The sequence below is a fragment of the Neodiprion virginianus genome, chromosome 3 (assembly GCF_021901495.1).
Source record: "Neodiprion virginianus isolate iyNeoVirg1 chromosome 3, iyNeoVirg1.1, whole genome shotgun sequence".
NCBI lineage: Eukaryota > Metazoa > Arthropoda > Insecta > Hymenoptera > Diprionidae > Neodiprion > Neodiprion virginianus.
In genome coordinates this window covers 40896181-40919755 of record NC_060879.1, presented here as the reverse complement: position 1 = coordinate 40919755, position 23575 = coordinate 40896181, and the positions used below count along the sequence as shown (strand labels likewise).

Sequence of the window (23575 nt, the reverse complement as noted above, 5' to 3'; positions counted from 1 at the left end):
AATAAATGTATGTACTTGTATGTATTTTGTACTTGATACATATACGTAAAAGTAGATCAAAAGTTAGTAATATATGAATACAAAAATATCAAGAAACAATAAAAATTTGCGTACATTGTAGAAATATGTATAGAAATAATGTTCTGTAAGATTATGATAAAAAATGTAAACAATAAATATACGACTACTTGCATGTATAAAAACTTGTTTTTGTATAAGATCAATTATAAAAAATATTGTAAAATAGTCGACAAAGTGACATTCAATTAATGTTGATCAGAAATAGATTAGTTTAAAAAGAAATACCAAAAAAAAACTAAGTTTTCTTCTGCGAGTTTCCGAGTGAGTTTCAAGTATCACAACCTGAACCGTTCTGAAGCTGGTACGTAATTTGCCTAATATTTTGAAATTCGCGGGATCGTTTTCCTAAAAATGGCGGAGCCAACGAAATAGGTTTTTGAAATTAATTTTCATGAGGCAATTATCGACTCATAACCTACCGTACTTGCCGTTAGTGGGTAACACAGACGACGCTTACCGTAGCGAAGCTACACTCATAGACCAGCATCATGTTTACAAATTTCGATAGCATTAATAGTTTGAAAGTCTGCTACCAGATGGTATATCGTCTAGTCAACATCGCATATATAATTTGCGAGTTGATCATTTTTGCGTAGCTTTGTGAACACTGTTAACGGTAAAATCCTAGCGTAACTGGACTTTGAACAGTTGAATCAGACGCTGTCTTGCTGCTGCCTTGAAGTCCCAACCCTGTTCAGTCAGTGCTTGGACACTGCTTGGACAAGACGTGTTCTGGAACAAGTGCTACGTAAAGAAGCTTTCTGATCACTCAACTGTAAAATTCCTAGCGTAGCTAGACTTTGAACAGTTGAATCAGACGCTGCCCTGCCGCTGTTCTGAAGTCCTGACGCTCTTCAGTCGCTGTTTGAACACTGCTTGGATAAGACGTGCACAGGGACGAGTGCTACGTAAAGAAGTTCTTACCTTTTGAAGCCACAGTTAAAATGTCGTAAGTACAATTAATTTACAGCGCATCTATTCTACAATTACTCAAAACAGTTGAATAATATTCGCAATTTCTTATACAGCGTTATTATGATATATTTGTAAACAATTATTCTAACCTCTTCGGACTTCACCCCGACCGCCCAAGCACCGTTATGCTCACAATTGAACCCAAAATTTACCGTACGACGTTCAGAAAACAATAAGATACGCTGCTATAATTCTATCTTAAGGGGATGCTCTGGTCGATTTCCACGGTGAAATAAATAAATAACTGGCATATATTCTACGGATTTATTATTGCATTTTCGTAGAATCCGTGCCATTTCTTTATTTCTTGCTCAAATGAAAACGTATTCGAGTGTTTTTCTTCAGAATTGCTTATAGAACAGGGTTTTTAAGCCTTTCTTTGTGTTTGAGATACGTCGATTGTGATATTTTGAGGTATAAATGTCAACGTCGAAGCCAACCAGGACACCCCCTTAACCCTTTGGGAGACAGTGGAAAGTATATTCTTCTCACCTATTTTATTTTATTTTATTTTATTTTATTTTTTTATTTTTTTTCCGATGTTTCGGGTCTTTAACGTTTACTAAGGCATTTTTCAGACACTTAGGTTCCTAAATAATGTAACCGTTATGAAAAATTAGGCCAACTGACTTATTTTATTTGATTCTCATAAACATTGAATTAAAAAAAAATCCATCTCTTCGGGAAAAAATCTGCTATGGGCAAACTGATAGAGCTAGAGCTATGAAAATTTTTATCAATGTTTTCTATGTTTAGTACTATGATATATATTTTATGCACATTTATTGACACCCCTGTTTTTTCCAAAAAAATTTTGAATTTTGAATAACCCCAAAACTCTATAACCCAATAAACGTATTTGACAAAGCCATCTCTTACGGTGCGCTGAGTACGTAAATAATATAATTTTACACGAGGCAAATGACGAATGATTCCATGTTCCATCCCTAGGTGGCGAATACAAACCCCGATCAAAAATTAACTCTTGAATACTTATAACTAGAGCTATTGTCGCACAGAGCTTTTGGCTTTTCTTAGCGCTTTTCCATTTGAGTGGAAAAATGAGGAAACCTAAAAGAAAAAACAATAACAAAAAAGGGACTAGTTTCTTGCCGTATCCATGTCGTTAGTTTTGGGTCACGCTGAAAGGAAGAATAAGCGCCATATTCCATTTTTTATTTAGGACTTCGAAAATAATAGTCGCTATCTTGGATCCTCCATCTTAAACGTTGCAAATCTCATGTCAGATTCGTAATCAGCGACTCAAACAACCCCCGCATATTAAATTTGGCATAGTCGGTTGATTTTTTATAAGTTCGTGATTTTTTAACATTTTGTCCACCATCTTGGATCCGCCGTCTTGGACCCGCCATCTTGAATTTCGTAAATCTAACCTCAGATTCGTCATCAGCGACCCCAAACCCCGAAAACCCCGTGCGCCACTGACTGATAATTTTTTTTTTTTTTTTAATGTGCCTCTGAAAGGGTTAACCTACATTTGCATATCGGCGTTGTAACTTTACTCAAGAGCATGCACGACGATTCATGCATAATTGCAACACATGAATAATGTTAGCATTAATCGGATTTCGCATACGTGTGCAATATTGAATAGTATAAACATTACCAGTTAAGGTAGTACCGTGATAGCAGCAGTCCTCAACTTCCAGAGAAATATCCCCTGTATAAAACATTATAACTAAAGTAAAAAGTAGTTGAGATACAGTACACCTTTGCGCCTCCTCTCACATGCGCAGAAGTATAAAAATTTTCCCATTGCGTCTTTTGTCTGACTTGGCAACGTTGCATTCTAACTCAGTATCTCTTGCCCGTCAAGCATGTGTTGTAGAGAAATGTATGGGCTATTCCGCGTCAACCGGATCAGTCATCTCTCAGATATTTTTTTAATTTGGCATGTGGATTGTGTGTGAGGAGTTAGATTTTTGTGCCAAAGCGCGAATCTCATAATGCAAAATTCGATTTTTTATTAACAATAACAAATTAGACTCCCATTTTTTTCAAAAATTCATAACTTTGGCAAAAAATTAGATACAATATATTTTTTTTTTTTCAAATTACGCGGAAAGCTCCATAGAATTTAAAAAAAAATACTAAATGGTAAAAACAAGTTGTTATCAATTGTTTATTTAACATTTAATTTTTCAAAGATTTTTAAAACAGTGACTGACACGATCAAAAAATTTTTTTAAAATTCTGACATGTTCCTTGAACTATACTACAATCTGTGAATTAATTCCAGAGGGGTGTTTTTCTTCGTTTTTGAGTAAAAAATCATTAAAGGTGTCGATGCGCATGAAATTGCAGCGCGCCGAGTCTCTACGTAATGGCGGGCGACCGGTTGCCGTCCACCGCTACCCCGCGGTGGCGTCGCAGCGTTATTTTAGAGTCATTTTCACGATGTAGGACATGATTGAAGAATCTGAAAAAAATAACGTACCTTCACAAGGCCTGCTCAAAGCGATAAGTGAAGTTTCAGGAATGTGTTTTTCACCGTTTTTTTATTACAGAGATTCAAAATAACGGTTACACACCATGAGAGTGCACATAAATCATAATAATTACATAACTTGGTACTTATTTTAAAATAAAAACACATTCTTGAAACTTCACTTATCGCTTTGAACAAGCCTTGTGAAGGTACAGTATTTTTTTCAGATTCTTTAATCATGTCCTACATCGTGAAAATGACTCTAAAATAACGCTGCGACGCCACCGCGGGGTAGCGGTGGACGGCAACCGGCCGCCCGCCATTACGTAGAGACTCGGCGCGCTGCAATTTCATGCGCATCGACACCTTTAATGATTTTTTACTCAAAAACGAAGAAAAACACCCCTCTGGAATTAATTCACAGATTGTAGTATAGTTCAAGGAACATGTCAGAATTTTAAAAAAATTTTTTGATCGTGTCAGTCACTGTTTTAAAAATCTTTGAAAAATTAATTGTCAAATAAACAATTGATAACAACTTTTTTTTACCATTTCATATTTTTTTTTAAATTCTATGAAGCTTTCCGCGTAATTTGAAAAAAAAAAATATATTGTATCTAATTTTTTGCCAAAGTTATGAATTTTTGAAAAAAATGGGAGTCTAATTTGTTATTGTTAATAAAAAATCGAATTTTGCATTATGAGATTCGCGCTTTGGCACAAAAATCTAACTCCCCCTACACAATCCACATGCCAAATTAAAAAAATATCTGAGAGATGACTGATCCGGTTGACGCGGAATAGCCCGTATTGTTATGAAATCAATTTGAGGTTAGTTATAATTGGAGACTGAAAATAATACACAATGACTTCGCGATTAAGAAACGGCAGATTTGTCCAAAAAAGGACTGCTGTACCGTAACCTATATCCGCAAAGTTCTGACATTTATTTCAATTCGTTGGGCCTTTATGGCATTTTAAACTTCCTGCGTAGGGCAACGTTGCCAAGTCACTATTTCTCACGGGTCAGGTTATCAGAGAAAGCTTGAAAATCATTAAAAGCAACAAACTTTAAGAATTATTTACAAAAAAATGAATACTGCTTGTTTGTGTTTTTTTTGAAAAAAATTACTTGTTATATCCTCCATTAATAATTCTCAGTTTTTAAAAAAAATTCTAAGAAAAGTATGGCTGTTATTAAATAAAATGCTCACTCTAACTACGGTCGGGATAGGGAATACATCTAAATTGTACGACTTTTGATCGCTAATATTGCAAAATTTAGTACCGCAAGGTCTATTAAAAAAAATTCCTACGTATAAAGGATACTTCAAATTATGTGTATTCAAAAATTGAAAGATATTGTAAGAAAAGTGATTTATCACGGTACTACCTTAATAATGGAAAGCAGAATATCATATATTCCAACTCGAGTTGGAAAGATATTATTCATTGAATACTTATTGTTTGTATAAACTGACTTATTGATTATTTTGTATTTTCAATTCTGATATTTAATTCATTATTATGCAGTTGATAATTAAAATTTAATAGTGCACACAATTACTTATTACATTATAATCAAAATTTCATGCAAAATTTGTAATTTTCTGCTTGATAAATAACTAGAATAATGAATAAACAAGTGCGTTATGTAGCAATCAACTATATATATTGTTTACCCTTCATATTATCAAACGGTTTTAACCAATTTCATCAAATGAACCCAATTTACAGAGCCCTCGATGAGTGGAACAGTAATGAGCAGAGTAATACGGAGAATATACGTACGCAGAATTATGTACGAGATGGAAGCGGACCCTCCACAAGCCATGGTGACTGAGGAAAAAATAATCCTATAAATCTTAAAATCTTAAAAATAGATTATTAGAGTAATCTGCAGTACTCGATTACACAATTGAAACGAGCGAAATTAATGGTTGATACATTTTACTACATTTAGTATCCAAGTGAACGGACTTATATGATAATTTTAATATAGATAATGGAACCTGGAGAAATAACAATGGTGCTCGACCTAGGGGAAACCGTGGAAGGGATCGCGGACCTAAAACAGAATGGAAGAATAAAAACACTACAAAATCTCGAGGACTTGAGATATTGATAGATTCCACAAAAGTTGGCAAACTTATTGGCAGAGGAGGTTGCAAAATTAAGGAGTTGCAAGACCAGAGTCATACTAAGATAAATGTACGTATCTACTAGTTTAAATAATTGAAGCTTTAGTTCTGGCAAGATTTTTATACACAACTCGGAGAAATATGAGTTCATCTTCATAGTCGTTGCAGCGGATTAATTGACAATTGGCCAACTAAATTAAACCAATGTTTTATTACTGCTTCCATTTCTTAGTTTTGCAATTCATATTTTAATTCATTTTAAAGCGCATCAACTGCATTACGTGATTAAACTTCTCCAGTTTTACCTCATGTTACTTTCCCTTGATATTTCTACATAGGTTGGTAAACCAGTGGACTATATAAATACACCAGTGACTTTGATTGGCTCTCCGGAAGCACAAGAAAAGGCTAAAGCATTGATTGATGAATTATTAACTGACAAACCACCGCCATCACTGCCACCAAAAGTTAGTCCTCATTCCACCGCTGACAATAATGATGAATTTTTAAACTTCGACTGGTCCAAAGCCAGTAGAGACTACGTAAGTATTTTTTGTCAAAACACTGTACTGTATAATAGATGATTGAACTGATTTTGCCATGTTATGCTGGTACAAAGCCACTTGCCCAAACACGTTGCCACTTTGCGGTAGTTTATTTTATGTGAACTTTTTTCCAACCAAAACTCGATATTCAATCTAGTATCACAGAAAATCAATGCTTGAGTTGTGCTTGTTTCTGTATAAAGAAAGGGATACATCGCATGTACTTTTTAATATCCAACTTCTCATTTCCTACCATCAGGAGGAGTTCCGCAAAGAAAAATGGGCTAAATGTCCACCGCTCATTAAAAATTTCTACCACGAAGACCCAGTCGTGGCAAATATGTCAAAAGGGAAAGCGTCTTATATTCGGAAAATAAACAACAACATTTCCGTTAGTAAAGTTTTTGAAGATATTGACGAAAATGGTCAGGAAGGCAGTGATGACCTAACAATACCAAATCCCATCGAAACATTCGAACAAGCATTTCAGGTTTGAGTCATACTTTGATCACTCATACATTTTTCAGTAAATGTCGATTTATAGTTTTCTGAAAATTTTTCACTTGTCATTTCATTTAGTATAGACATTTTTTGTAATGTCTCATCGTTTCAGGATTACCCAGAAATCTTGGAAGAGATACGAAGGCAAGGATTTGTAAAACCAAGTCCCATACAATGTCAAGCATGGCCTATCCTTTTAAGTGGCAAGGATCTTATAGGAATTGCTCAGACTGGCACAGGTATGTAACTGTTAGGTACACTATTTGAAACTTGGAGTTTATTGCTGATATTGTGTTGAACTCACTGGATATCATGATAACGAAATAAATGATTTTATTTCATTTTAGGTAAAACACTTGCGTTCTTATTGCCAGCGCTAATACACATCGAGGGACAGACTGTTCCACGATTAGAACGCAGTGGACCGAACATTCTTATAATTGCTCCAACAAGAGAATTAGCTCTGCAAATTGAGCAAGAAGTGCGAAAGTACGAATATCGGGGAATAAAGGCGTACGTGCCAATTCGTTATTTCTTTCAATTTCTTATTGTCCGTTATGCAACCAGCTTACTCCATACTTTAGACAAGATAAACAAGAGAATAATCCTGTTATTTGCGAAATATTATACGACGCAAACATTCTCGACTTACTCGTAATGTCTAGGAATGAGAAAGGTGACAATATCTGTCAATTGATTATTACAAAATTCTTTGATTGCAGAGTGTGTGTGTACGGAGGTGGATGTCGGAAGGATCAGGTCGATACAATAGTTCGTGGAGTTGAAATAATTATCGCAACACCTGGAAGATTAAATGACTTGGTACAATCTGGGCATGTGAATGTAGCATCCATCACTTATCTCGTACTTGATGAAGCTGACCGCATGCTTGACTTAGGCTTTGAACCGCAAATTAGAAAAGTTCTGTTAGACATCCGTCCTGATCGTCAAACTATTATGACTAGGTAAGGTTTTTCTCTTTGTCACTTGAAATTCCTATAATCATCAAGCATGTTTTTACACTGACTTATCCGTAATTTATTGTACTTATATTTTGATAGTGCAACTTGGCCACTTGGAGTCAGACGCCTTGCCCAATCTTACATGAAAAACCCGCTCCAAGTTTGTGTTGGATCGCTAGATTTAGCAGCTGTGCATTCTGTAATGCAAACGGTTCTTGTAGTAGACGAGAGCGAGAAACCAGAAATGGTGGGTACAGTATTTCGTCGAAATTTTTCCGACTTATTAAAAAAAATTATTCAAATTTGGGGGTAGTTCTTAGTCTTACCCTTTCATTGTTTGACTAAACAAACATTGTGAAACAAAAACTTCGAAGATACACACTAGATCGTACGAATGTATTGAACTCAGATCTACTTGTTCTGTAATGCTTCGTGATATTATACAATGTGAACAGACTCAATGTTGAAACATTTTTCCACAGTTAAATGATTTTTTCCATAATATGGGCCCTGAGGACAAAGTAATTGTTTTTATCGGAAAGAAGTGTCGTGTTGATGATTTAGCTAGTGATTTGGCACTGCAAGGTATCCTCAGTCAAAGTATACATGGTGGCCGTGAGCAGTGCGATAGAGAGCAGGCGCTTGATGATATCAAATCCGGCGAGGTTCGAATTCTACTTGCGACTGACGTTGCCAGCCGCGGTATAGACATCGACGACATAACGTAAGAAACATTTATTTTTTTTCATTCATGTATTACAGAGGTTGAAGATGGAGAATGATTAACTATTTTTTAACTGTTTATTTACCCAATTATTTTGCTTATACTTTGACAGGCACGTATTCAACTATGATTTTCCACGCGATATAGAGGAATATGTTCATAGAGTCGGTAGGACTGGAAGGGCAGGGAAAACAGGACAAAGTATTACTTTAATGACCCGAAGTGATTGGTCACACGCTAAAAAACTTATTGAAATCCTTGAGGAAGCTAATCAGGTAATTGAATAATGATTGATGCCACACATACATAATATATACAGTGAAATGCCTCGGCAGAAGTGACCGTCAAGTAGTACTCGAATAAAAAATTGACGTGAACATTCCTTAGAACTGATAGAGTAGTTATCTTGATTGATTTTTATTCTTCAGGATGTACCTGATGAAGTGCAGAGAATGGCTAAGCGGCACTTCGCATGGAAAGAAAGACGGGCACAGGAGAAGCAGCGTGAGCGCTCCGATGCTGGTAGTAGTCGCAGCGGTGGGGGCAGACGTAACGGCGGTCAATGAAGATCGGGCACAGGACGCGAAAATAGCAGAGGTGGATTTGACGGTAACAGACGAGGCGGGAACAAAAGTTAAGAAAATCAATGGTAGAATTACCCGCCTTTTTTCCTACCGTTTCTTGAAAGACCGCAGAGTCGAAGCTTCAATGCGGTGTGTTTGCAGTGTTGCATGTATATAAGAATAAAAGTATGATCTGAGTGCGTACATAACACACGTGCATTCGTTCGCTTGGGATTTTTCTATTTTTGATAAAATTCAGTATATAAGAAACGGGAAATTATTACCTATATCGAGGAAAATTTCTTCATTACAGTATTACCTTATATTTGACTAAATGTTTATTTCTCATGATCTCTTTTTACTATTAATTGTTAATTATATTAGCTTTTTCCCTTTGTAATAACTTCAAACTGCTTAATCGCAGGGCATATGCTTTTGCGCACTTCAATTCGATCTGATCGCTGGTTCGATGTGGCTTAAAGAACTTAGCATAAAGGTTTAGTAAAAGTCTTGTAAAGTGTACTGTGATTCAGATATTTCTCGCCTTGGCAATGTTACTTTTATACCATTGTTACTAGAATTGTCATTTGTATTCATTATTGACGGCCAGAAACAGAAATTGCCAATTTGTTGGCACATACTTTTATTACAGACTTATGTGAATCAGTGCCGGAAACCCTGAATATCTATTGGTATTAGTACGCCGTAATTTTATACAGCGAAAAAAATGTATGGCCATACAATTACAATGAATACATGTATTTATGACTGGCTTTAGTCACATATAGTTGAAGATGTTCCTAAATATGTTAAAAACTAACACGTTCCTACAGATCTCTTGAAAGATTTTGAATGTATCCTAGATCTAAGGCATATAAATAGTATTTAATGCACTCTAGAATACAAAATATCATAGGAAAATGCATACCTGATTTTGTACTGTATTATTTACGTTTTATATTTTCCATATTCAAAATACATTGATATAATACGATTGAGTTCGTTCAGTTTCATAACCCATCATTCATCAAGACAAGATATAAATAAAAATATCGATGCGGCCATCAGCGCCGGCAACTCATCGCCGCGGAGGGCGTGGAGTTTTTGACGTGGCTAGAAAGGGGCTGGGGGGGGCAAAAATCAGAATCTTCAATTACGCTAATATTAATATATTGGCGCGACGACAAATCACTCAATATTTAAAAATCCATAAAAAATATGAAAATCAATGAATTCATAAAATGAAATGTATTTTTTATTCAGAATTAATTTATATATAAACTTGGAGGTTTAGATTTTTTTGAATCTTTTTTTAATCAATTTTTACAATGGTTTTAAATATTAGAAATTAACCAGTGGTTTTTTTATACTTATAACCGTAGCAGTAATTGTTATAAAAATTGATGGAAAAAAGATTTAAAAAAATCTAAATCTCCAAGCTTCTAGATAAATGAATTCTGAAGAAATAGTACGCCTCATTTTTTGCACTGAGAAAAGAAAATGTGTTGAATTGACAAATATTTAGTTGAATACGTCCAAATAAATATGTTTTTTATATTGTCTAAAATGTTGTCATTCCAACAGTATATTTGCTTCGGTCCGAAAATATACTGTTAAGATGACAAAATTGTAGTCAATATAAAATAAAAAAATCCATTTGGACATATTCAAATAAATATCCATTAAAAAATCGTGTTTTCAGTTTTTCGAAATTTTTAAATTCATTCAAACCGCAAGCGAGGCACCGTTTCGACGACTCAATTTTTTACCGTTTTTGGCGGTTAAACAATTTTGTCACCCCCTACAGCATCAGATTTCAAAATTTCATCAAGATATGTTTATTGGAATAATGTAACGCGTCTACACTGAAAATTGCTAGCTGTAGGAAATTTTTTTAGGCTCTTGAAAATCGAGCCCTGTTTGACTGGCCTAAGTATAGTAGGTGTAGGAATTGGAACTCGAATATACTTGACATAAATGCATATCGCATTTTGATTTTTAATTATACGAAATAAGTATCACGTGTGATACTGGATTATGTATTTTTCTAAAAGAAAAAAAAAGAAAAAATTCGCTACGTTGAGGGTGTGGAATTTCCACATGGTGCAAGATCTAGGTGTGGAGTTTCGCCACACCATCCCCACCAAAGTTGCCGGCGCCGACGGCCATTATAGATTCCGTAAGTACGCACGTGAGTTCTATCCTTAGAGCAGTTCTATCTCGCAACTTTGCTTGTAAATAGTTACAGCAGGCAAGACATCTCAAATACCGTGCTCAGAAGTTGAAAATAAAATACAGCCATAGGTTAATATTATTTATTTATTTATTTATATTCTGTGTCAACAATACCAAATTGTTAAAATTTCAAATAATATTACAGTGACATTGAAATAATTTAAATATAATTATATGGGTTGATGCAAGCGAAAATTTAATTATATACTTTGAAACATTTAGTACTGGTGTACTTCTCTGCAAAAGCTTTGCCTCCTGGGGTTGGTATTGAGAAAGCGATGTCATCCATGGATAGGACATACCCAAAATAGAAGTTGGCCCTGTAAATATAATAAATCCGATAACAATGTAAAATGTCAACAGCATAACTGTCACCAGTAAGGTAAGTGTACTAGTTATAGACACCTTTAGACCCAATTATTGGCCCTTTTATTTCACAAAATTATAAATTTACGGCACCAATTGTGAATTTCTCGATGACTAAAATCAATTGCTAAAGGGTTAGACACTACAAATTCATTTTCTTGTAATTTTAGAACTAAGGATCAACCAGATACAACCAAAAAAGGTAAATAATTGGGACAGGGTCAGTAACTGGTACACTTACCTTATTTCTAAATTATGACACCAGTAAAAAGTGCGTAATATGCACGCTATTAATCGAAAAAGTTTAACTGCCTTTTTCGGAGTTTTTCTCTTAGACTGCCATAACAGAAGCCACCATAATGGTTATTGAGATATCTGAACCGAGAAGTTTTTTTTCCACTGATTTAATTTTCAACCAACAGGTGTGTAACAATTCCTCCTGACATCTAATTCTTCAAGTGCATATGATAATTAAGTGAGAGCTCACCTTAGAACATCCACTAACTTTGTTGCGATTCCCTGTTTCCGATAGCTAGCAGCTGTCCATACCACTTTAATACCGCACTTAATAGAAGAGCTCTGCAAACTGCAGCAATCAATATTTTGTAAATCGGGAATTAAGCGATAGCCCGTCGTCACATATTCAGCAACTAACACACCCAGGATCTCTTTTTCTCTAATATACAGGTATATCTGTAACATGAGAATCGAATTGAGGATGTTAGTAAACTCTCTAGAACTATAAAAAATAATTTTATGAGAAAATGCCAGTAATCGATTTACCTTGTCATTATGGTAGTCAGAAAGTTTCGAATCTGCCAACCCCAAATCCCTGTCAATAACTGCTAAAATCTCTGATACTTTCTTCCAGCAATACTTAGGAGCTGAGGCCTCAACCAAGATAATTCTACTAGAGGTATAACTGTCGGTAGTCACTACTCGTTCGTGCTTCCAACCCTGCAATATTAGTGAAATTTATCAAATTGTCTTTATTTGAAATTCAGTTGTTTATAAAAATGTTGCTTCATTTGTATTCTTTTTTAGCTGTGCATGTGTATTCCTTCCCAAAGTACAGTTGAATAATAATTATTATTTCACAACAATAGGATTGCAGGACATACTTACGGGGAATTTCAATATCTTCATACTGTCGTGATAATTTTGATGAGAAGTTTCATCACTGGGATCTCCTATTTGATAAACAACCCTACATTCAGGGCACTGAGTTGCACCAAACTGCTTCTGGCCAACATCGAGTTGATATTGACGGTCATCTTGGGCACCATTTTTGACAGATAATTGCCAGCCTGCAGGTCTCTTGGTGCCACGGGTAACATTTTTGGGTGAGTCTCTGTCGGATAAAAATAAAAAGAGAAGTTTTACAAGATGCTTGGAAAAATATAACTCATTTACTTACATCAGGCTTTTGGTCCTTGCAAAGTCCTTGTTAAACAAAGGATACAACTTTGTTCCTTTGTTTTGATTAGAGTTATCAAGATTGCTAGAAACCTGATCAAGGTTAGCGGTAGGGCCATATGCATCCTTTATGTTCATTACCGATGTCATGCTAGTGAGTTCACTGGCAGGAGACATGGACATGCCATTCAGCATGATTGAAGACTTTAATGGCGATATTGCGTATTTTTGTGTGCTTATTAAGGGCTCCATTGTGTCATATTCATCATCCGCCCAATCATCTTCCAATACCTTCAAAATGTTATCAACACTTGTCTTATCTATAGGCACTCCGAAGCTAGGATCGTCGACTGTTAGATCATTGGCATCTAATGATAAATCAGAGATTCTGGCTTTTTTGTGGGGATTTTGCCTTTTCATAAATCGATGTGATTCTAGCTTTACTTTACCATGTGAGACCTGTAATTTTATCGAATCATTAACCGTGACAGTAGCCAGAGACTTTCTTGATACAGTTCTATTGGTCTTGAAGAACTTCTTTGCAGTATCAATTTCAGGGGATGCTGCCAACTCTCTTGATTGAGGCATGGCGCATTTCTCCACAGAATGTTCATCATGGATATTCGACAAAGTGTTATCCATACTTTGCGTGATATTTCTAACATTAGACTCAGCAAAAGACGTCTCAGTAGAAGTGGCAATGGGAGAAACATCGTTAACATTTTCTTTCTTAAACCCATCAGCGAGTGAGATGTGTTTTTTGACTTTTGGCTTCCTTATTCTATGACCAATCCCGGCATTGATCTCACCATACTTATGTCTTTTGCTTGATCTCCCTCGACTGCTTCTATTAGGTAGACTGCGCCTTTTTTGCCCATGACGAACTTCACTTTGTTCAATGTTTATCGGGGAGTCTTGTTTTGGTAAAACTTGGGGTGGTGAAGAACTGTAGAACACCTTTGTGCTCACTTTAAAGTCTTGATGCCTTTCTTGGAAGAGCGCAGCCCTGGCCTTGGGAGCGGAAGTACATTCGTCAGTCTTGAATAATTTTGCCGAAGTTTGTATAATTACATCACGGGCAGTTCTTTTCAATATATTTTCTTTGCCATCTATTGGCGAAGAGTTTTGTGCTGTCGCAGCAAGGCTATTCAGAGACTTTCTGTGATGTAAGCGGGGCAGTGCAGCCTCTTTGCTAACCGAACCCAGAGGTGTAATCAGCCTTCTCATAGGGCTATCGTCCTTATAAGGTGTTTCGGCAACAATGCTGGAATCAAGAATTTGTACATTCTGAATTTCCTTGCCGAAACTCTTTCTCTTGGGAGTTTCAGTTATAGACTCGTTCCAAGCTGAACTCTTACCAGAGCGTTTGGGAGATGTCGGCGGAGTTTCTTCAACTATTTCATTCTCGTCACTGATGGGAATCACTGGTTCTGGCAAAACTGGACAAGTTTTGCGACGTTGAGAATATCTCGCCGATCGGGTCAACGTTTTAAGGACACTGAAAGGAGACGACGGTACCACATTGGCTTCGTCGTGGCCCATGTTTAGCGTCCCCATTTCCCACAGATTAGAGTCCAAGGAACCAAGATATACCAAGGCCGCTGCGGTGGATCCAACCACCGGAGAAGTAAGCGATTTACCAGGCGAATTGGTCGCGCTACTTGGTGTAGCATCACTCAGTGCCAAGGGAGACATCGGGCCAAGGTCTGATTCATCCCCGGAGTTTCCTCCACTAGGACTCGCTGTTTGGGTGTCCCGGAACAGGGTTCGCTTGGTCGAACTAGTTCCCGAAGTGAAGAGCCGCTTCTGGACTCGTCGAGGTGTATTATTAAAGACTTCCCCGAGCCCGACGGAGCTGCCGTCGCCGCCCGCGGACATTCTCGTATCACCAAGATCCCGTCAAAAAAACAGAGGCTGATGCAGATGTACAGGTTACCAAAATACTGCTCCGGTCTTTTCGACACGACGCAAATCAGTCAATGGCCGATATACGGACGGCACTAGTTATTCAGAAAAGTCAGGTCTGCGTTTATTAAAACTTCATTCGACTCGCGTTCTCAATGAAAATGATAAAAGTTGCAGGTGTGCAAAATACTGTTGAGTCGCCGTTGATCGCTGCTAATCCCGCCTATCCGGGTCCGCTCAAAGTTGAGAGTGGTACCAACGTAACGTATTGCCAACCCGCTGTTTGAATTCACCACACTACACACGAATAGTGCAAATGCAATATTTGTAAACTATAAGGCCTTGAGTCCACAATTTAAGAACGAACCGAAATTCAAGCAAATTCTTACTAATGAAACATCAATGAAACATTTTCTGCGACCTTCTTCTTTATTTTAGAAACATGTGTGCAGAAATTATTGTAATTGCCGTAGTCAGCTGCGTACTGCGCATGCGCCATTACAGAGAGAAAAGAAGTCCCGTTAGATCTTCTTTCTCTTTTCAGTGGCAGGCTAACTTTACCTTACTTCATGGCTAACTCGATTTGACAATGAAACGCATACTGCAATATACGTATCTAATCAAGGCATTCTTACGCCGATGAACCTACCCATAGACACTATTTTCATGGTGCACTCTGGGACTGTGATAATATTTACATCAGTTGATACCGTTGACGGTTTAAGGTTAAAGAGTTCGTTGCCTTTCCTTCGACGTAAGAATGAAAGAAGAAAAAGAACTCTGACTTTACAGACTCGAATGATGATAGACTGCTAATTTGTTCAGCGATAATCGCTTGCATTAATAAATCGCTCAACCGTTATTTCTATTCACTGCCACGATATGGCAAATCGTGGAAGAGGTAGAGGCAAGGTCTCAATGTCTATAAATGTCGAACAATTAGGGTTCGGCAGAGGAGAGGCGCTACCGGGTCCAGTTCTGCAACCACCACCGAAGTACCCTCCTTTGGATTATAAGCCAACTCCTTTCACAATAACAGACCAGGATAACTATATGCTGGAAATAAAAAGAGATTATGCAGAGTTTCTCCGAGATACTGCAAGCTACGTACAACCGATTGTCGTTAATAAGGACATTGAGCGTTATTCGGATTGGTTTCAGGACATGATGAATGACCAGACTAGTTATGAGGAACAATACGACTGGACTGTGATGCCAGGTGAATTAAAACCCAGGAATAGTAGCCATAAGCGCCGTCAAGATTCAATTGTTAAAGAGCCGGCTAAGAAGAAGAGAGATATTGATGTCGAGGTGAGGTTGAAGGAACTTGAGAGAAAGGAAAGTAGTCAACGAAGTGACGTCGATGACAATGGAAAAGAAGGAGATGGGGATAACGAAGATGATGAAAAAGAGCTAGAAGAACGTCCCGAGGAGGAAGAGGAAGAATTAGATGAAGAGATGGATGATGGAACTGACTACGTCAATAGCTATTTCGACAATGGAGAAGCCTTTGACGACGAAGATGACAATTTAGATGACGGTCCTGTATATTGACATAGTGAACGGGTTACAGTATTTACAGTCAATACCAAACAAATTTTTGTTAAGATCAGCGTTTTTCACGAGTTGTGGCGTAAACCAAACTAAAGTACCTTTACTGGAAATTGTGTACGTTTGTAATTATAATTCCTAATTCATATTTCGTGATTATAATCATTCAATGTAACTGGGTTATAGAGCTACTAGATGAATGAAAATATATTTTTATTGAGACTTTTATTCTTCACTTTTTCTTTACAGGTTCATATTTACACAATATAAAATTTTGTTGATGAGCTTAGAAGTACAACTGTTTTCCAAAATTACCAAATCGATTTAACAACTCACACGTATTGAATTGGTAATTATGAGGTTTTACATCCTGGTCCGCGTCATGTGTGAATATGCGAATGATTCATAAGGTCCCTAAGGCTGACTATTTTCACGAGTCTTTCATCACATTCAAAATTACGTAAAATAAACTAATGGTACTCATCCCTGGATCAATTTCAAATACATCTGAATAATATGTAAGTAGATTGTTTACGTGATTCGTTATTGTTATCAATGTTTTGATTGCCACAGATGAATAATCCTAGAGATGATATGAAGATTGTACAGTAAGAACGGCACTTTAACTGCATGAATCCACTTATGAATTGGGAATCGAATTGAAGTTTCGAAAAAAGAGTGTAACTGTACACTCATCAATGTATGCCAAGCAGAGAAATGCTCTGCATGCACTTCTGGAAATTGTCACCTGTTGAATACTTGTGAACAAGTCCTTACACTTAAGATAGGAACAATGTTGTTTCCATACGGAAAAATTATTTCTTTGAATTAAGTTCAATATTTAAAATCGGCGGGGACGCTGCTGTGAGCAAATCCACAGAACTTGGAGTTTCGTTTTGGACAACTGGTGACGAAACAACTAGTTTTTCTTCATTTCGAGGATCTTGATTCTTGAGAAATTGGCACGTGATCAAATACCAGAATACCTGTACTAAATTGTTCAACAGCCCTGTAAGAGAATGAAATTAAAGCTTACCTGAATTATTTACAAGTTTGTATAATTGTTGATAATTACTAATGCAGAGATAAAACTGACGTCTGCACTTGACTAACAATAAGTGTGCCTGATGAGATTACACCTCATGTACAATGGATTTTCTTAATATTAAAAGACATTCGGGGATACTCACCATTAGTAACAAAGATACCACCAACAAGAGCGCAAAGTTTAACTAGGAATCGAAATACTGAATCTCTTTGTTGTGTAACTTTAACTTTCAAAGCACTCATATCATACTTGAAGAAAATTCCAGGAATGCCATGCGAGCCTTTGTGATGATCAATGGGCCGCTGGTGGTCTTTTACACTGTACTGATAAGTCTTGTACGACCGCAATAAATTCCTGACATCTGTGGGAACTACCTCCACAAAGTACTGGTATAACATCATACCTGGAAATGATACAATAAAAGGTTAATTTATTTGCTTTCATAACAAAATGCTGCGCTGACAGCAGATATATAAAAATTATGTTCTACATTTCAAAACACTGAGGATTATATAATGTGATAACAAAAAAAAAAAAAATTAGTTTAAAATTAATGACAAATTTATCGTTCTTTACTAAATTATTGAATATGTTATTGAAAATAAAAACAAACCATGATATTTTTGCGTTGAATAAATTATAATCGTATTAGACGAAAGAACTCACTATGGTCGCTTATTTTTTCATCTCCTTCAAGTGGATGTATAACACCAGGACTTGGTTCACCGAAGGAAAACCTGTTGATTCTATGTGTAAAGTTGTAATCACGTTCGGTCATAAAAGCAGATATGTGAATATGTCCTCTAGGGAGTGACAATGATTTTCCTGCAGTGATATGAAAATTACCAGCGACCTTATTTACGTCTAAACTGCCATATATGCGGCAAGCATCTGGAGTGTGATTAGGGTAATTTTTTCTGAAATAAAAATGTAGAATTTGTTATGCGTGGTTTTCTTGACAAAATACATTTCAACTTGACGCTATTTACCGCTTTGGACTGTCATGAGATTGAAACTAGATTGCACATTTTTAATGATGTAAGAAAATTGTAATTAGATGCAGAAATCAGGAAATGGAAGTTTGTACCGTTTTGGCATATCACTTAGCAGTGACAACTGATTAGACTTCCACAGAAGCTCGTGGACAGCATGGTACTCTTCTCTTAGGTATGAATTCATGTATTTGAGAGAATCGAAATGGTTCCGTTGTTCAGGCGTCAGTTCCCACCACGTGTCCTCCTCTTCTAATGTTCCAAATCCCATCAAATTTTGATTAGTAGAATCTAGTATGTCGGCGCCCACGCGACTGCATGGCATCGCTACTGTTATGTCAATATTGACTTTTAGTTTAGCATCTATGAAGTCATTGTCAGGCTCGAATTTAAACTGCAGGCGAGTATCGAGAAAATATTGCGTCTCTGCTATCACCAAGTAAGCTATGACGCAGAAACTCAACACTGAAACTAAAGAATGATTTTGTTATTTGAATGCACCTAGCGAATGCCTAAAATGAAACGCTGTATTGACTTGAGCTAACATTATGTTCCACTAGACACAAAATCATATGAATTTATTGGACAGAAAAGTTTGTAAGCATCATAAACAAACTATAGACATTATAAACGCTGGTTTACTTACATGTACCACCAACAGCAGATTGTTTAATATATGTGTCAGGTACTTTGGGAAAACCATCCAGTTCCTTGACGGCTTTCAAGTTGATTTTCCTTCTTCTTAATATTGCCATTTCCGCCAGGAATGGTCCCAAATAAAATCACATTCATACACAATAACTTCGTAATAAGGAAGCCCTAATATGACATCCTTCAATGGGTAATATTGCTATTCAAATTAGTCATACTTGAAGTTGGAGGTTATACGCCAATCGTGGCAGACTGGCTGTTGCAGCTGGCAACCTGTCAGTGGTGTCTGTGGAAATTGAGCGAGAAAACCAGCGGCGGGTAATTTGAATATTTAAAACAGAAACTTCAACATTCTGGAGAAAGGAAATATGCAACGAAATGTATCGAATTATTTCAATTCAGTGATAAATTCGGTTTATCGGCGTAGAGTAGGACAAGATAAAATCACCGATATTCTCAATTAGAGAAAAAGATGTATATAAATTTATTGATTAACTAATATGCAATGCTCACTCCTCACCATCACAATCACATAATATTTAACTACGTTGAATAGAGTTTACTGTCTATGCCTAAGTTTAATTTAATGTAACACTCGTATAATCCTCGAGAGTTAAGAACTTGTCAGCGATGCCATCAACAGCTCCATTTTATTCAAAAAATTTTTACCCTCCATCTTGTCCCACCTAACTTCTTTGAACGAACCACCCAAGTTCTCCCATTTTCGCTCTCTCACTAATTGTCCGGGAAAGAAATCTTTTCTTGGTGAATGTGCTATTCCAACTTGAACCCCAGTCTGTGGCTCGCATCTGACTGCAATCATTCTAAGTGGGAAAATTTTTCGTTATATTAATTTCTTTCTTAACTTTTATAGTCTTTTAATTTTTCCTGTGAATCCTCTGACTTTTAACACTGATCGAACATATCGAAATTCCTCACCTATCTCCTATGGGCGATGCTAGTATACAGCTACTGGCGTTACCAAGCGGCTCAACAGCCCCGAGTCCCAAATGAGAACTATTAGCTAAGAACTGCCAGCCCATACACTTGGCCAATGCTTGGACAGCTGTTATCTGATGTTGGTAGATCTAAAATTAAGATCAAGATAGAGGTTCACCCATGTAACCTTACGCCGTTTTAATTTGATTCAACTTGAATGCGATCCAATGAAGTTTCTAACTTGACAAAAAATGAGATCTCGTAATTCCTGAGGTTCGTAACTCATATGCATCACTCGTCCATCCCTGCATACGCATTTCAGAGACTTCTCACCCACGTGTACAACTAGCGACGTCCGACAAACGGTGTCGTAACCGTGCGTCAAAATATTAATTTTGACACAAGACTGGGTCGGAGAATTGAGAGCATTCCAGTGCGAAACTATTAATGGGTCTTTAACTTCTTTTGCTATCGTATCCAAGACGTACTCTGTCCTTAGCCGCATAAAGAAATGTTGAGCTTGCTGAATTATCTGCTCCAACAATGTTTGGCTGCAAATTGATAAAAAATTAGTGTAGATACCAGTATAGTTACTTCGAACTGTATTCATAATGCCAATTCACCTCTTTGTCATCTCCAGTAGTTCATATCTGTCTGCAGCATTTGGACCTGCCAAACAGCGTCTTTTACTTGGACCTATAGGACCTGAAGATGGATGAGGAAATGAATGATGTGTATTTTTGTGGTGAACTTCACGCAGCAATTGATGCAACGAATGTTCCAGTACATGGTCATGCTCTGTTTTTTGTGGCGGTGGTGCCGAAGGTTTCTTATCATTGCCTGTACTGTGGCACAAGCCAATGATGAGTTGTATGCCGGGGAGAACCTAAAACATATTGTTAGAAGGCTATTTTTGGTATCGATCAAAACCTTCAGTTTAATGAATAATATAGTATGTCCATCTTCTATTTTTTTGGAAATACATTTTTTTACTGCTACATCTATTTCTTGGTTTCTTGCCAGCAAAAATTTTTTTGATATTTGTCCTTACCGTTGCCATGATCTGATTGCCAACAACCATGTGAGGGATAGGCGCTCGTAGATGTACAGCTTCCCTTGCTAGTTGGCTAAACAATTCTTTACAGAATAAAACGTTTTGAGCAGCTTCCAGTTTCTGTTGCCAGTGCATATCTGCGTTAGAGCTATTCGTGCCACCGTTTAAGAGGCTGATATTGGCACTGCATAAATCCTCCTGGTCTGGAAAAAGCGATCAAGCTTTGTTGTTCTTCAAATTTTCGTAATTACACTACAAATTTCAAATTAAAATACCAGTCACAAATTATTTAATACCCTTTTGACAAAGAACTTCAATGTACGCAACCCCTTGCAGTTCACTCGGTATGGTAACCCTAAGCGCTGAAGGATTAACCTTGGAATTTGAGGAAGTATGTGATTGCGAGGGTGTGGAATTTGATGAGCTGCTAGAATTGGGATTCGGTGATGCAGGTGGACTGCTCCAAACCTTCTCCTCCTCCTCAGCTTTTGTCACTTCAAACATGCCAGTCTGTGTATACTTGGATCCAGCTAAAATTGTGAAGTATCGAAATTATTTTATTAATATCCAGATATCTTTACTTAAGTACGGGGTACATTGTTTAAGATATTTTAATATTTTGTTTGCATAATGCTTCAATGTGAATTAAAATTTAAAATACCTGTGCGGTAGCTAAGATCGCCAATAATAGAATTGGAAACTTTTTTGAGCCGCCAGTTCTGCCTGAGTCTTAAAAGTTCGATATGAAAGTCAGGAGTTGCTCGACTTCTGGCCAATTCATTTTGGCAATTTCTCAACCTCTCAGCACCAAAAAGAAGCACCTGTCCAGCACCTGACAGAGCTTTTTTTCTAGCATAGACTTGCACCATAGGTTTAACATCAGGTACTTCTTGCGGTACAGGATCTAAAACCATGTACTTTTTTTCCTTCACTATTGAAAGAACGTCAGCTAGAACGCAAACTTCTGTGAGGGCGTTTCTGCAGAGCAATAATTTTTCACATTGAATTAACTGATATAATCGGAATTCGGTCAACATCTCAATATTATAGGCCCAGTATTAAAGATTAAAAGATTAAAGATTATTGATTTCTGACCTTAATTTATTTCTGACACTATCCCAGGGCCACAGGGACGACTGAAATGCTGCTGGATCCTTAGAATCATCTTCACTTTTTTCTCCACCCTCAGGTGGTTCCTTTTTTACTTCATCGCCATTAGATTTACTGAAGTCAATTTTTTGCGCAATCTTTGCCAAGTTTTCGGACAGAGTGAGTGGCCTGGTGAGATATTGATTTTTATTAGCAATTCCTCTGCGTTAGGATATTGTATCTCAGTTTTAATATTTTTTTAACAGCTTTCTAGGCCAGAAAAATCCGTATTGTGAATAAATGTTGCTCATTATATGTAAAAAAAATATAAATAGCTCTGAGATTGTTGAATGATGTAAAAAATGTCAGTCTTGTTATGTTTTATCAAATAGCAGTTTTATTCGAAGATTTGGACTAACACACTGAATTTCGATTCCTTTCGATATTCTACATTAGGCAAAAACATAAATCTTTTGTAAAAATGTACAATAACCATTTTTTTATGAACACTCTGAATGGATCTGACAGCTGTCACATGATTGTTTTTTTTTTGTTTTTTGTATAATATACGTATAATTTGCTCGGATATAATTCGATCGAGAGAAATGAAAGAACAGTATAGTATAAATAAATAATGGATGCACATTCTGACCGGTTGGAGTTTAAGCGAAGAAAGAACCATAATATTTTGAGGTTATGACAAGTTATGCACAATAACGTTCAAAGTATCGATGTGCAAACAAACCAATTTGAAGATAAATGCAAACACACAAATAAAATATAGTTTAATGGTTCTTTACGCTTGATATATCTCTTGTCCATCGTAGGTAATTTCTTGGATTTGATTTTCTATTGGTGCTTCGACTGATATATTCACAGAATACGCCATTATTGTTCGATGGTGCCAGATTTCTAAACTTGAGTATTTCAATTGTCAGCGGGTAGTTCGATAGATCGACTGAAGTATATTAGAATGCGATAGGAGTGTCGAACTTGCGTCGAACAAGCGGTTTTATACGCAATTGTTTAGCAAATTCCTTTATTCGTATCATCACCGATGATGCAATCTACATTCCTTCAAGCGTTGACTGAGGATATAAATCGTTTCAATATGCGCACCACGGGTACGCACCCTTGCATTTATAAGTCCAATCCTATTTATTTTGTGAAATGAAAAATTATTTCATTGGGTGGATTAAAGTCCAATTTCCATCAAAAGAACCATTTGGAGCCACAGAATAAGAATAACAAATGTTGCTGTGGTTAGCAAGTGTCGCAAAAGTGAATTTGAATAATGAGCGGGAAATGACGGCAAGATAGCTGAATAAAATCACGATGTGCGCCTGGGTTGGAGAGTGTAGATGGCGCCACTGGAAAGACTGTGATGG

The 23575-nt window shown here is 36.7% G+C and overlaps 5 protein-coding genes and 1 long non-coding RNA gene across 7 annotated transcripts; 3 read left to right on the top strand and 3 right to left on the bottom strand.

Annotated features, from left to right (window-relative positions):
* The first annotated feature begins 756 nt into the window (after positions 1-756).
* Positions 757-9935, top strand: LOC124301035 (probable ATP-dependent RNA helicase DDX43). Its single transcript, XM_046755673.1, has 12 exons — positions 757-1030; positions 5243-5340; positions 5508-5716; positions 5985-6188; positions 6451-6681; positions 6805-6931; positions 7040-7205; positions 7415-7657; positions 7754-7901; positions 8137-8378; positions 8491-8653; positions 8807-9935. Exons 1-12 carry the CDS (start codon positions 1026-1028, stop codon positions 8942-8944), a joined length of 1974 nt encoding a protein of 657 aa, XP_046611629.1. The 5' UTR covers positions 757-1025; the 3' UTR covers positions 8945-9935.
* A 1363-nt stretch (positions 9936-11298) lies between these two features.
* LOC124301033 (N-acetyltransferase ESCO1) lies at positions 11299-15100 on the bottom strand. Its single transcript, XM_046755671.1, has 5 exons — positions 12960-15100; positions 12668-12893; positions 12326-12499; positions 12030-12235; positions 11299-11496 (listed from the first exon to the last, which is right to left on the bottom strand). Exons 1-5 carry the CDS (start codon positions 14834-14836, stop codon positions 11373-11375), a joined length of 2607 nt encoding a protein of 868 aa, XP_046611627.1. The 5' UTR covers positions 14837-15100; the 3' UTR covers positions 11299-11372.
* Positions 12764-17074, top strand: LOC124301043 (uncharacterized). Its single transcript, XR_006907384.1, has 2 exons — positions 12764-12885; positions 16988-17074. It is a non-coding gene; the product is annotated as an uncharacterized LOC124301043 (long non-coding RNA).
* On the top strand, positions 15432-17074 carry LOC124301042 (DNA-directed RNA polymerase III subunit RPC7-like). The gene is made up of 2 exons (XM_046755683.1): positions 15432-16531; positions 16664-17074. The coding sequence occupies exon 1, from the start codon at positions 15746-15748 to the stop codon at positions 16415-16417; it is 672 nt and encodes a 223-aa protein (XP_046611639.1). The 5' UTR covers positions 15432-15745; the 3' UTR covers positions 16418-16531; positions 16664-17074.
* On the bottom strand, positions 16623-19396 carry LOC124301037 (endoplasmic reticulum-Golgi intermediate compartment protein 2). Its single transcript, XM_046755676.1, has 5 exons — positions 19101-19396; positions 18550-18925; positions 18129-18379; positions 17605-17865; positions 16623-17423 (listed from the first exon to the last, which is right to left on the bottom strand). Exons 1-5 carry the CDS (start codon positions 19207-19209, stop codon positions 17230-17232), a joined length of 1191 nt encoding a protein of 396 aa, XP_046611632.1. The 5' UTR covers positions 19210-19396; the 3' UTR covers positions 16623-17229.
* A 169-nt stretch (positions 19397-19565) lies between these two features.
* LOC124301036 (mediator of RNA polymerase II transcription subunit 17) lies at positions 19566-23451 on the bottom strand. 2 transcript variants are annotated; one of them, XM_046755674.1, is made up of 9 exons: positions 22988-23451; positions 22194-22376; positions 21760-22076; positions 21395-21628; positions 21096-21301; positions 20668-20930; positions 20286-20595; positions 20045-20193; positions 19566-19929 (listed from the first exon to the last, which is right to left on the bottom strand). In XM_046755674.1, exons 1-9 carry the CDS (start codon positions 23074-23076, stop codon positions 19719-19721), a joined length of 1962 nt encoding a protein of 653 aa, XP_046611630.1. In that variant the 5' UTR covers positions 23077-23451; the 3' UTR covers positions 19566-19718. The 2 variants fall into 2 exon arrangements, with proteins under 2 accessions (XP_046611630.1, XP_046611631.1); XM_046755675.1 differs by lacking the exon at positions 22988-23451 and adding an exon at positions 22840-22921.
* Between the last annotated feature and the right edge of the window lie 124 nt (positions 23452-23575).

What these genes read in the sequence shown, in the direction of transcription:
- LOC124301035 (XM_046755673.1), top strand. An exon ending in CATTCGAACAAGCATTTCAG is followed by an intron (nt 6,682 to 6,804) that starts GTTTGAGTCATA and finishes TCATCGTTTCAG; the next exon opens with GATTACCCAGAAATCTTGGA. An exon ending in CGTCAAACTATTATGACTAG is followed by an intron (nt 7,658 to 7,753) that starts GTAAGGTTTTTC and finishes ATATTTTGATAG; the next exon opens with TGCAACTTGGCCACTTGGAG.
- LOC124301036 (XM_046755674.1), bottom strand. Translation starts at nt 23,076, where the DNA reads ATGGCGTATTCTGTGAATATATCAGTCGAAGCACCAATAGAAAATCAA. An exon ending in TGAAGTTCTTTGTCAAAAGG is followed by an intron (nt 21,302 to 21,394) that starts GTATTAAATAAT and finishes CGCTTTTTCCAG; the next exon opens with ACCAGGAGGATTTATGCAGT. An exon ending in GCAATCAGATCATGGCAACG is followed by an intron (nt 20,931 to 21,095) that starts GTAAGGACAAAT and finishes AATATGTTTTAG; the next exon opens with GTTCTCCCCGGCATACAACT.
- LOC124301033 (XM_046755671.1), bottom strand. Translation starts at nt 14,836, where the DNA reads ATGTCCGCGGGCGGCGACGGCAGCTCCGTCGGGCTCGGGGAAGTCTTT. An exon ending in CTGACTACCATAATGACAAG is followed by an intron (nt 12,236 to 12,325) that starts GTAAATCGATTA and finishes CTCATGTTACAG; the next exon opens with ATATACCTGTATATTAGAGA. An exon ending in AAGTTAGTGGATGTTCTAAG is followed by an intron (nt 11,497 to 12,029) that starts GTGAGCTCTCAC and finishes TTATATTTACAG; the next exon opens with GGCCAACTTCTATTTTGGGT.
- LOC124301037 (XM_046755676.1), bottom strand. Translation starts at nt 19,209, where the DNA reads ATGGCAATATTAAGAAGAAGGAAAATCAACTTGAAAGCCGTCAAGGAA. An exon ending in ATCTGCTGTTGGTGGTACAT is followed by an intron (nt 18,926 to 19,100) that starts GTAAGTAAACCA and finishes ATCATTCTTTAG; the next exon opens with TTTCAGTGTTGAGTTTCTGC. An exon ending in CTAAGTGATATGCCAAAACG is followed by an intron (nt 18,380 to 18,549) that starts GTACAAACTTCC and finishes TTTTTATTTCAG; the next exon opens with AAAAAATTACCCTAATCACA.
- LOC124301042 (XM_046755683.1), top strand. Translation starts at nt 15,746, where the DNA reads ATGGCAAATCGTGGAAGAGGTAGAGGCAAGGTCTCAATGTCTATAAAT.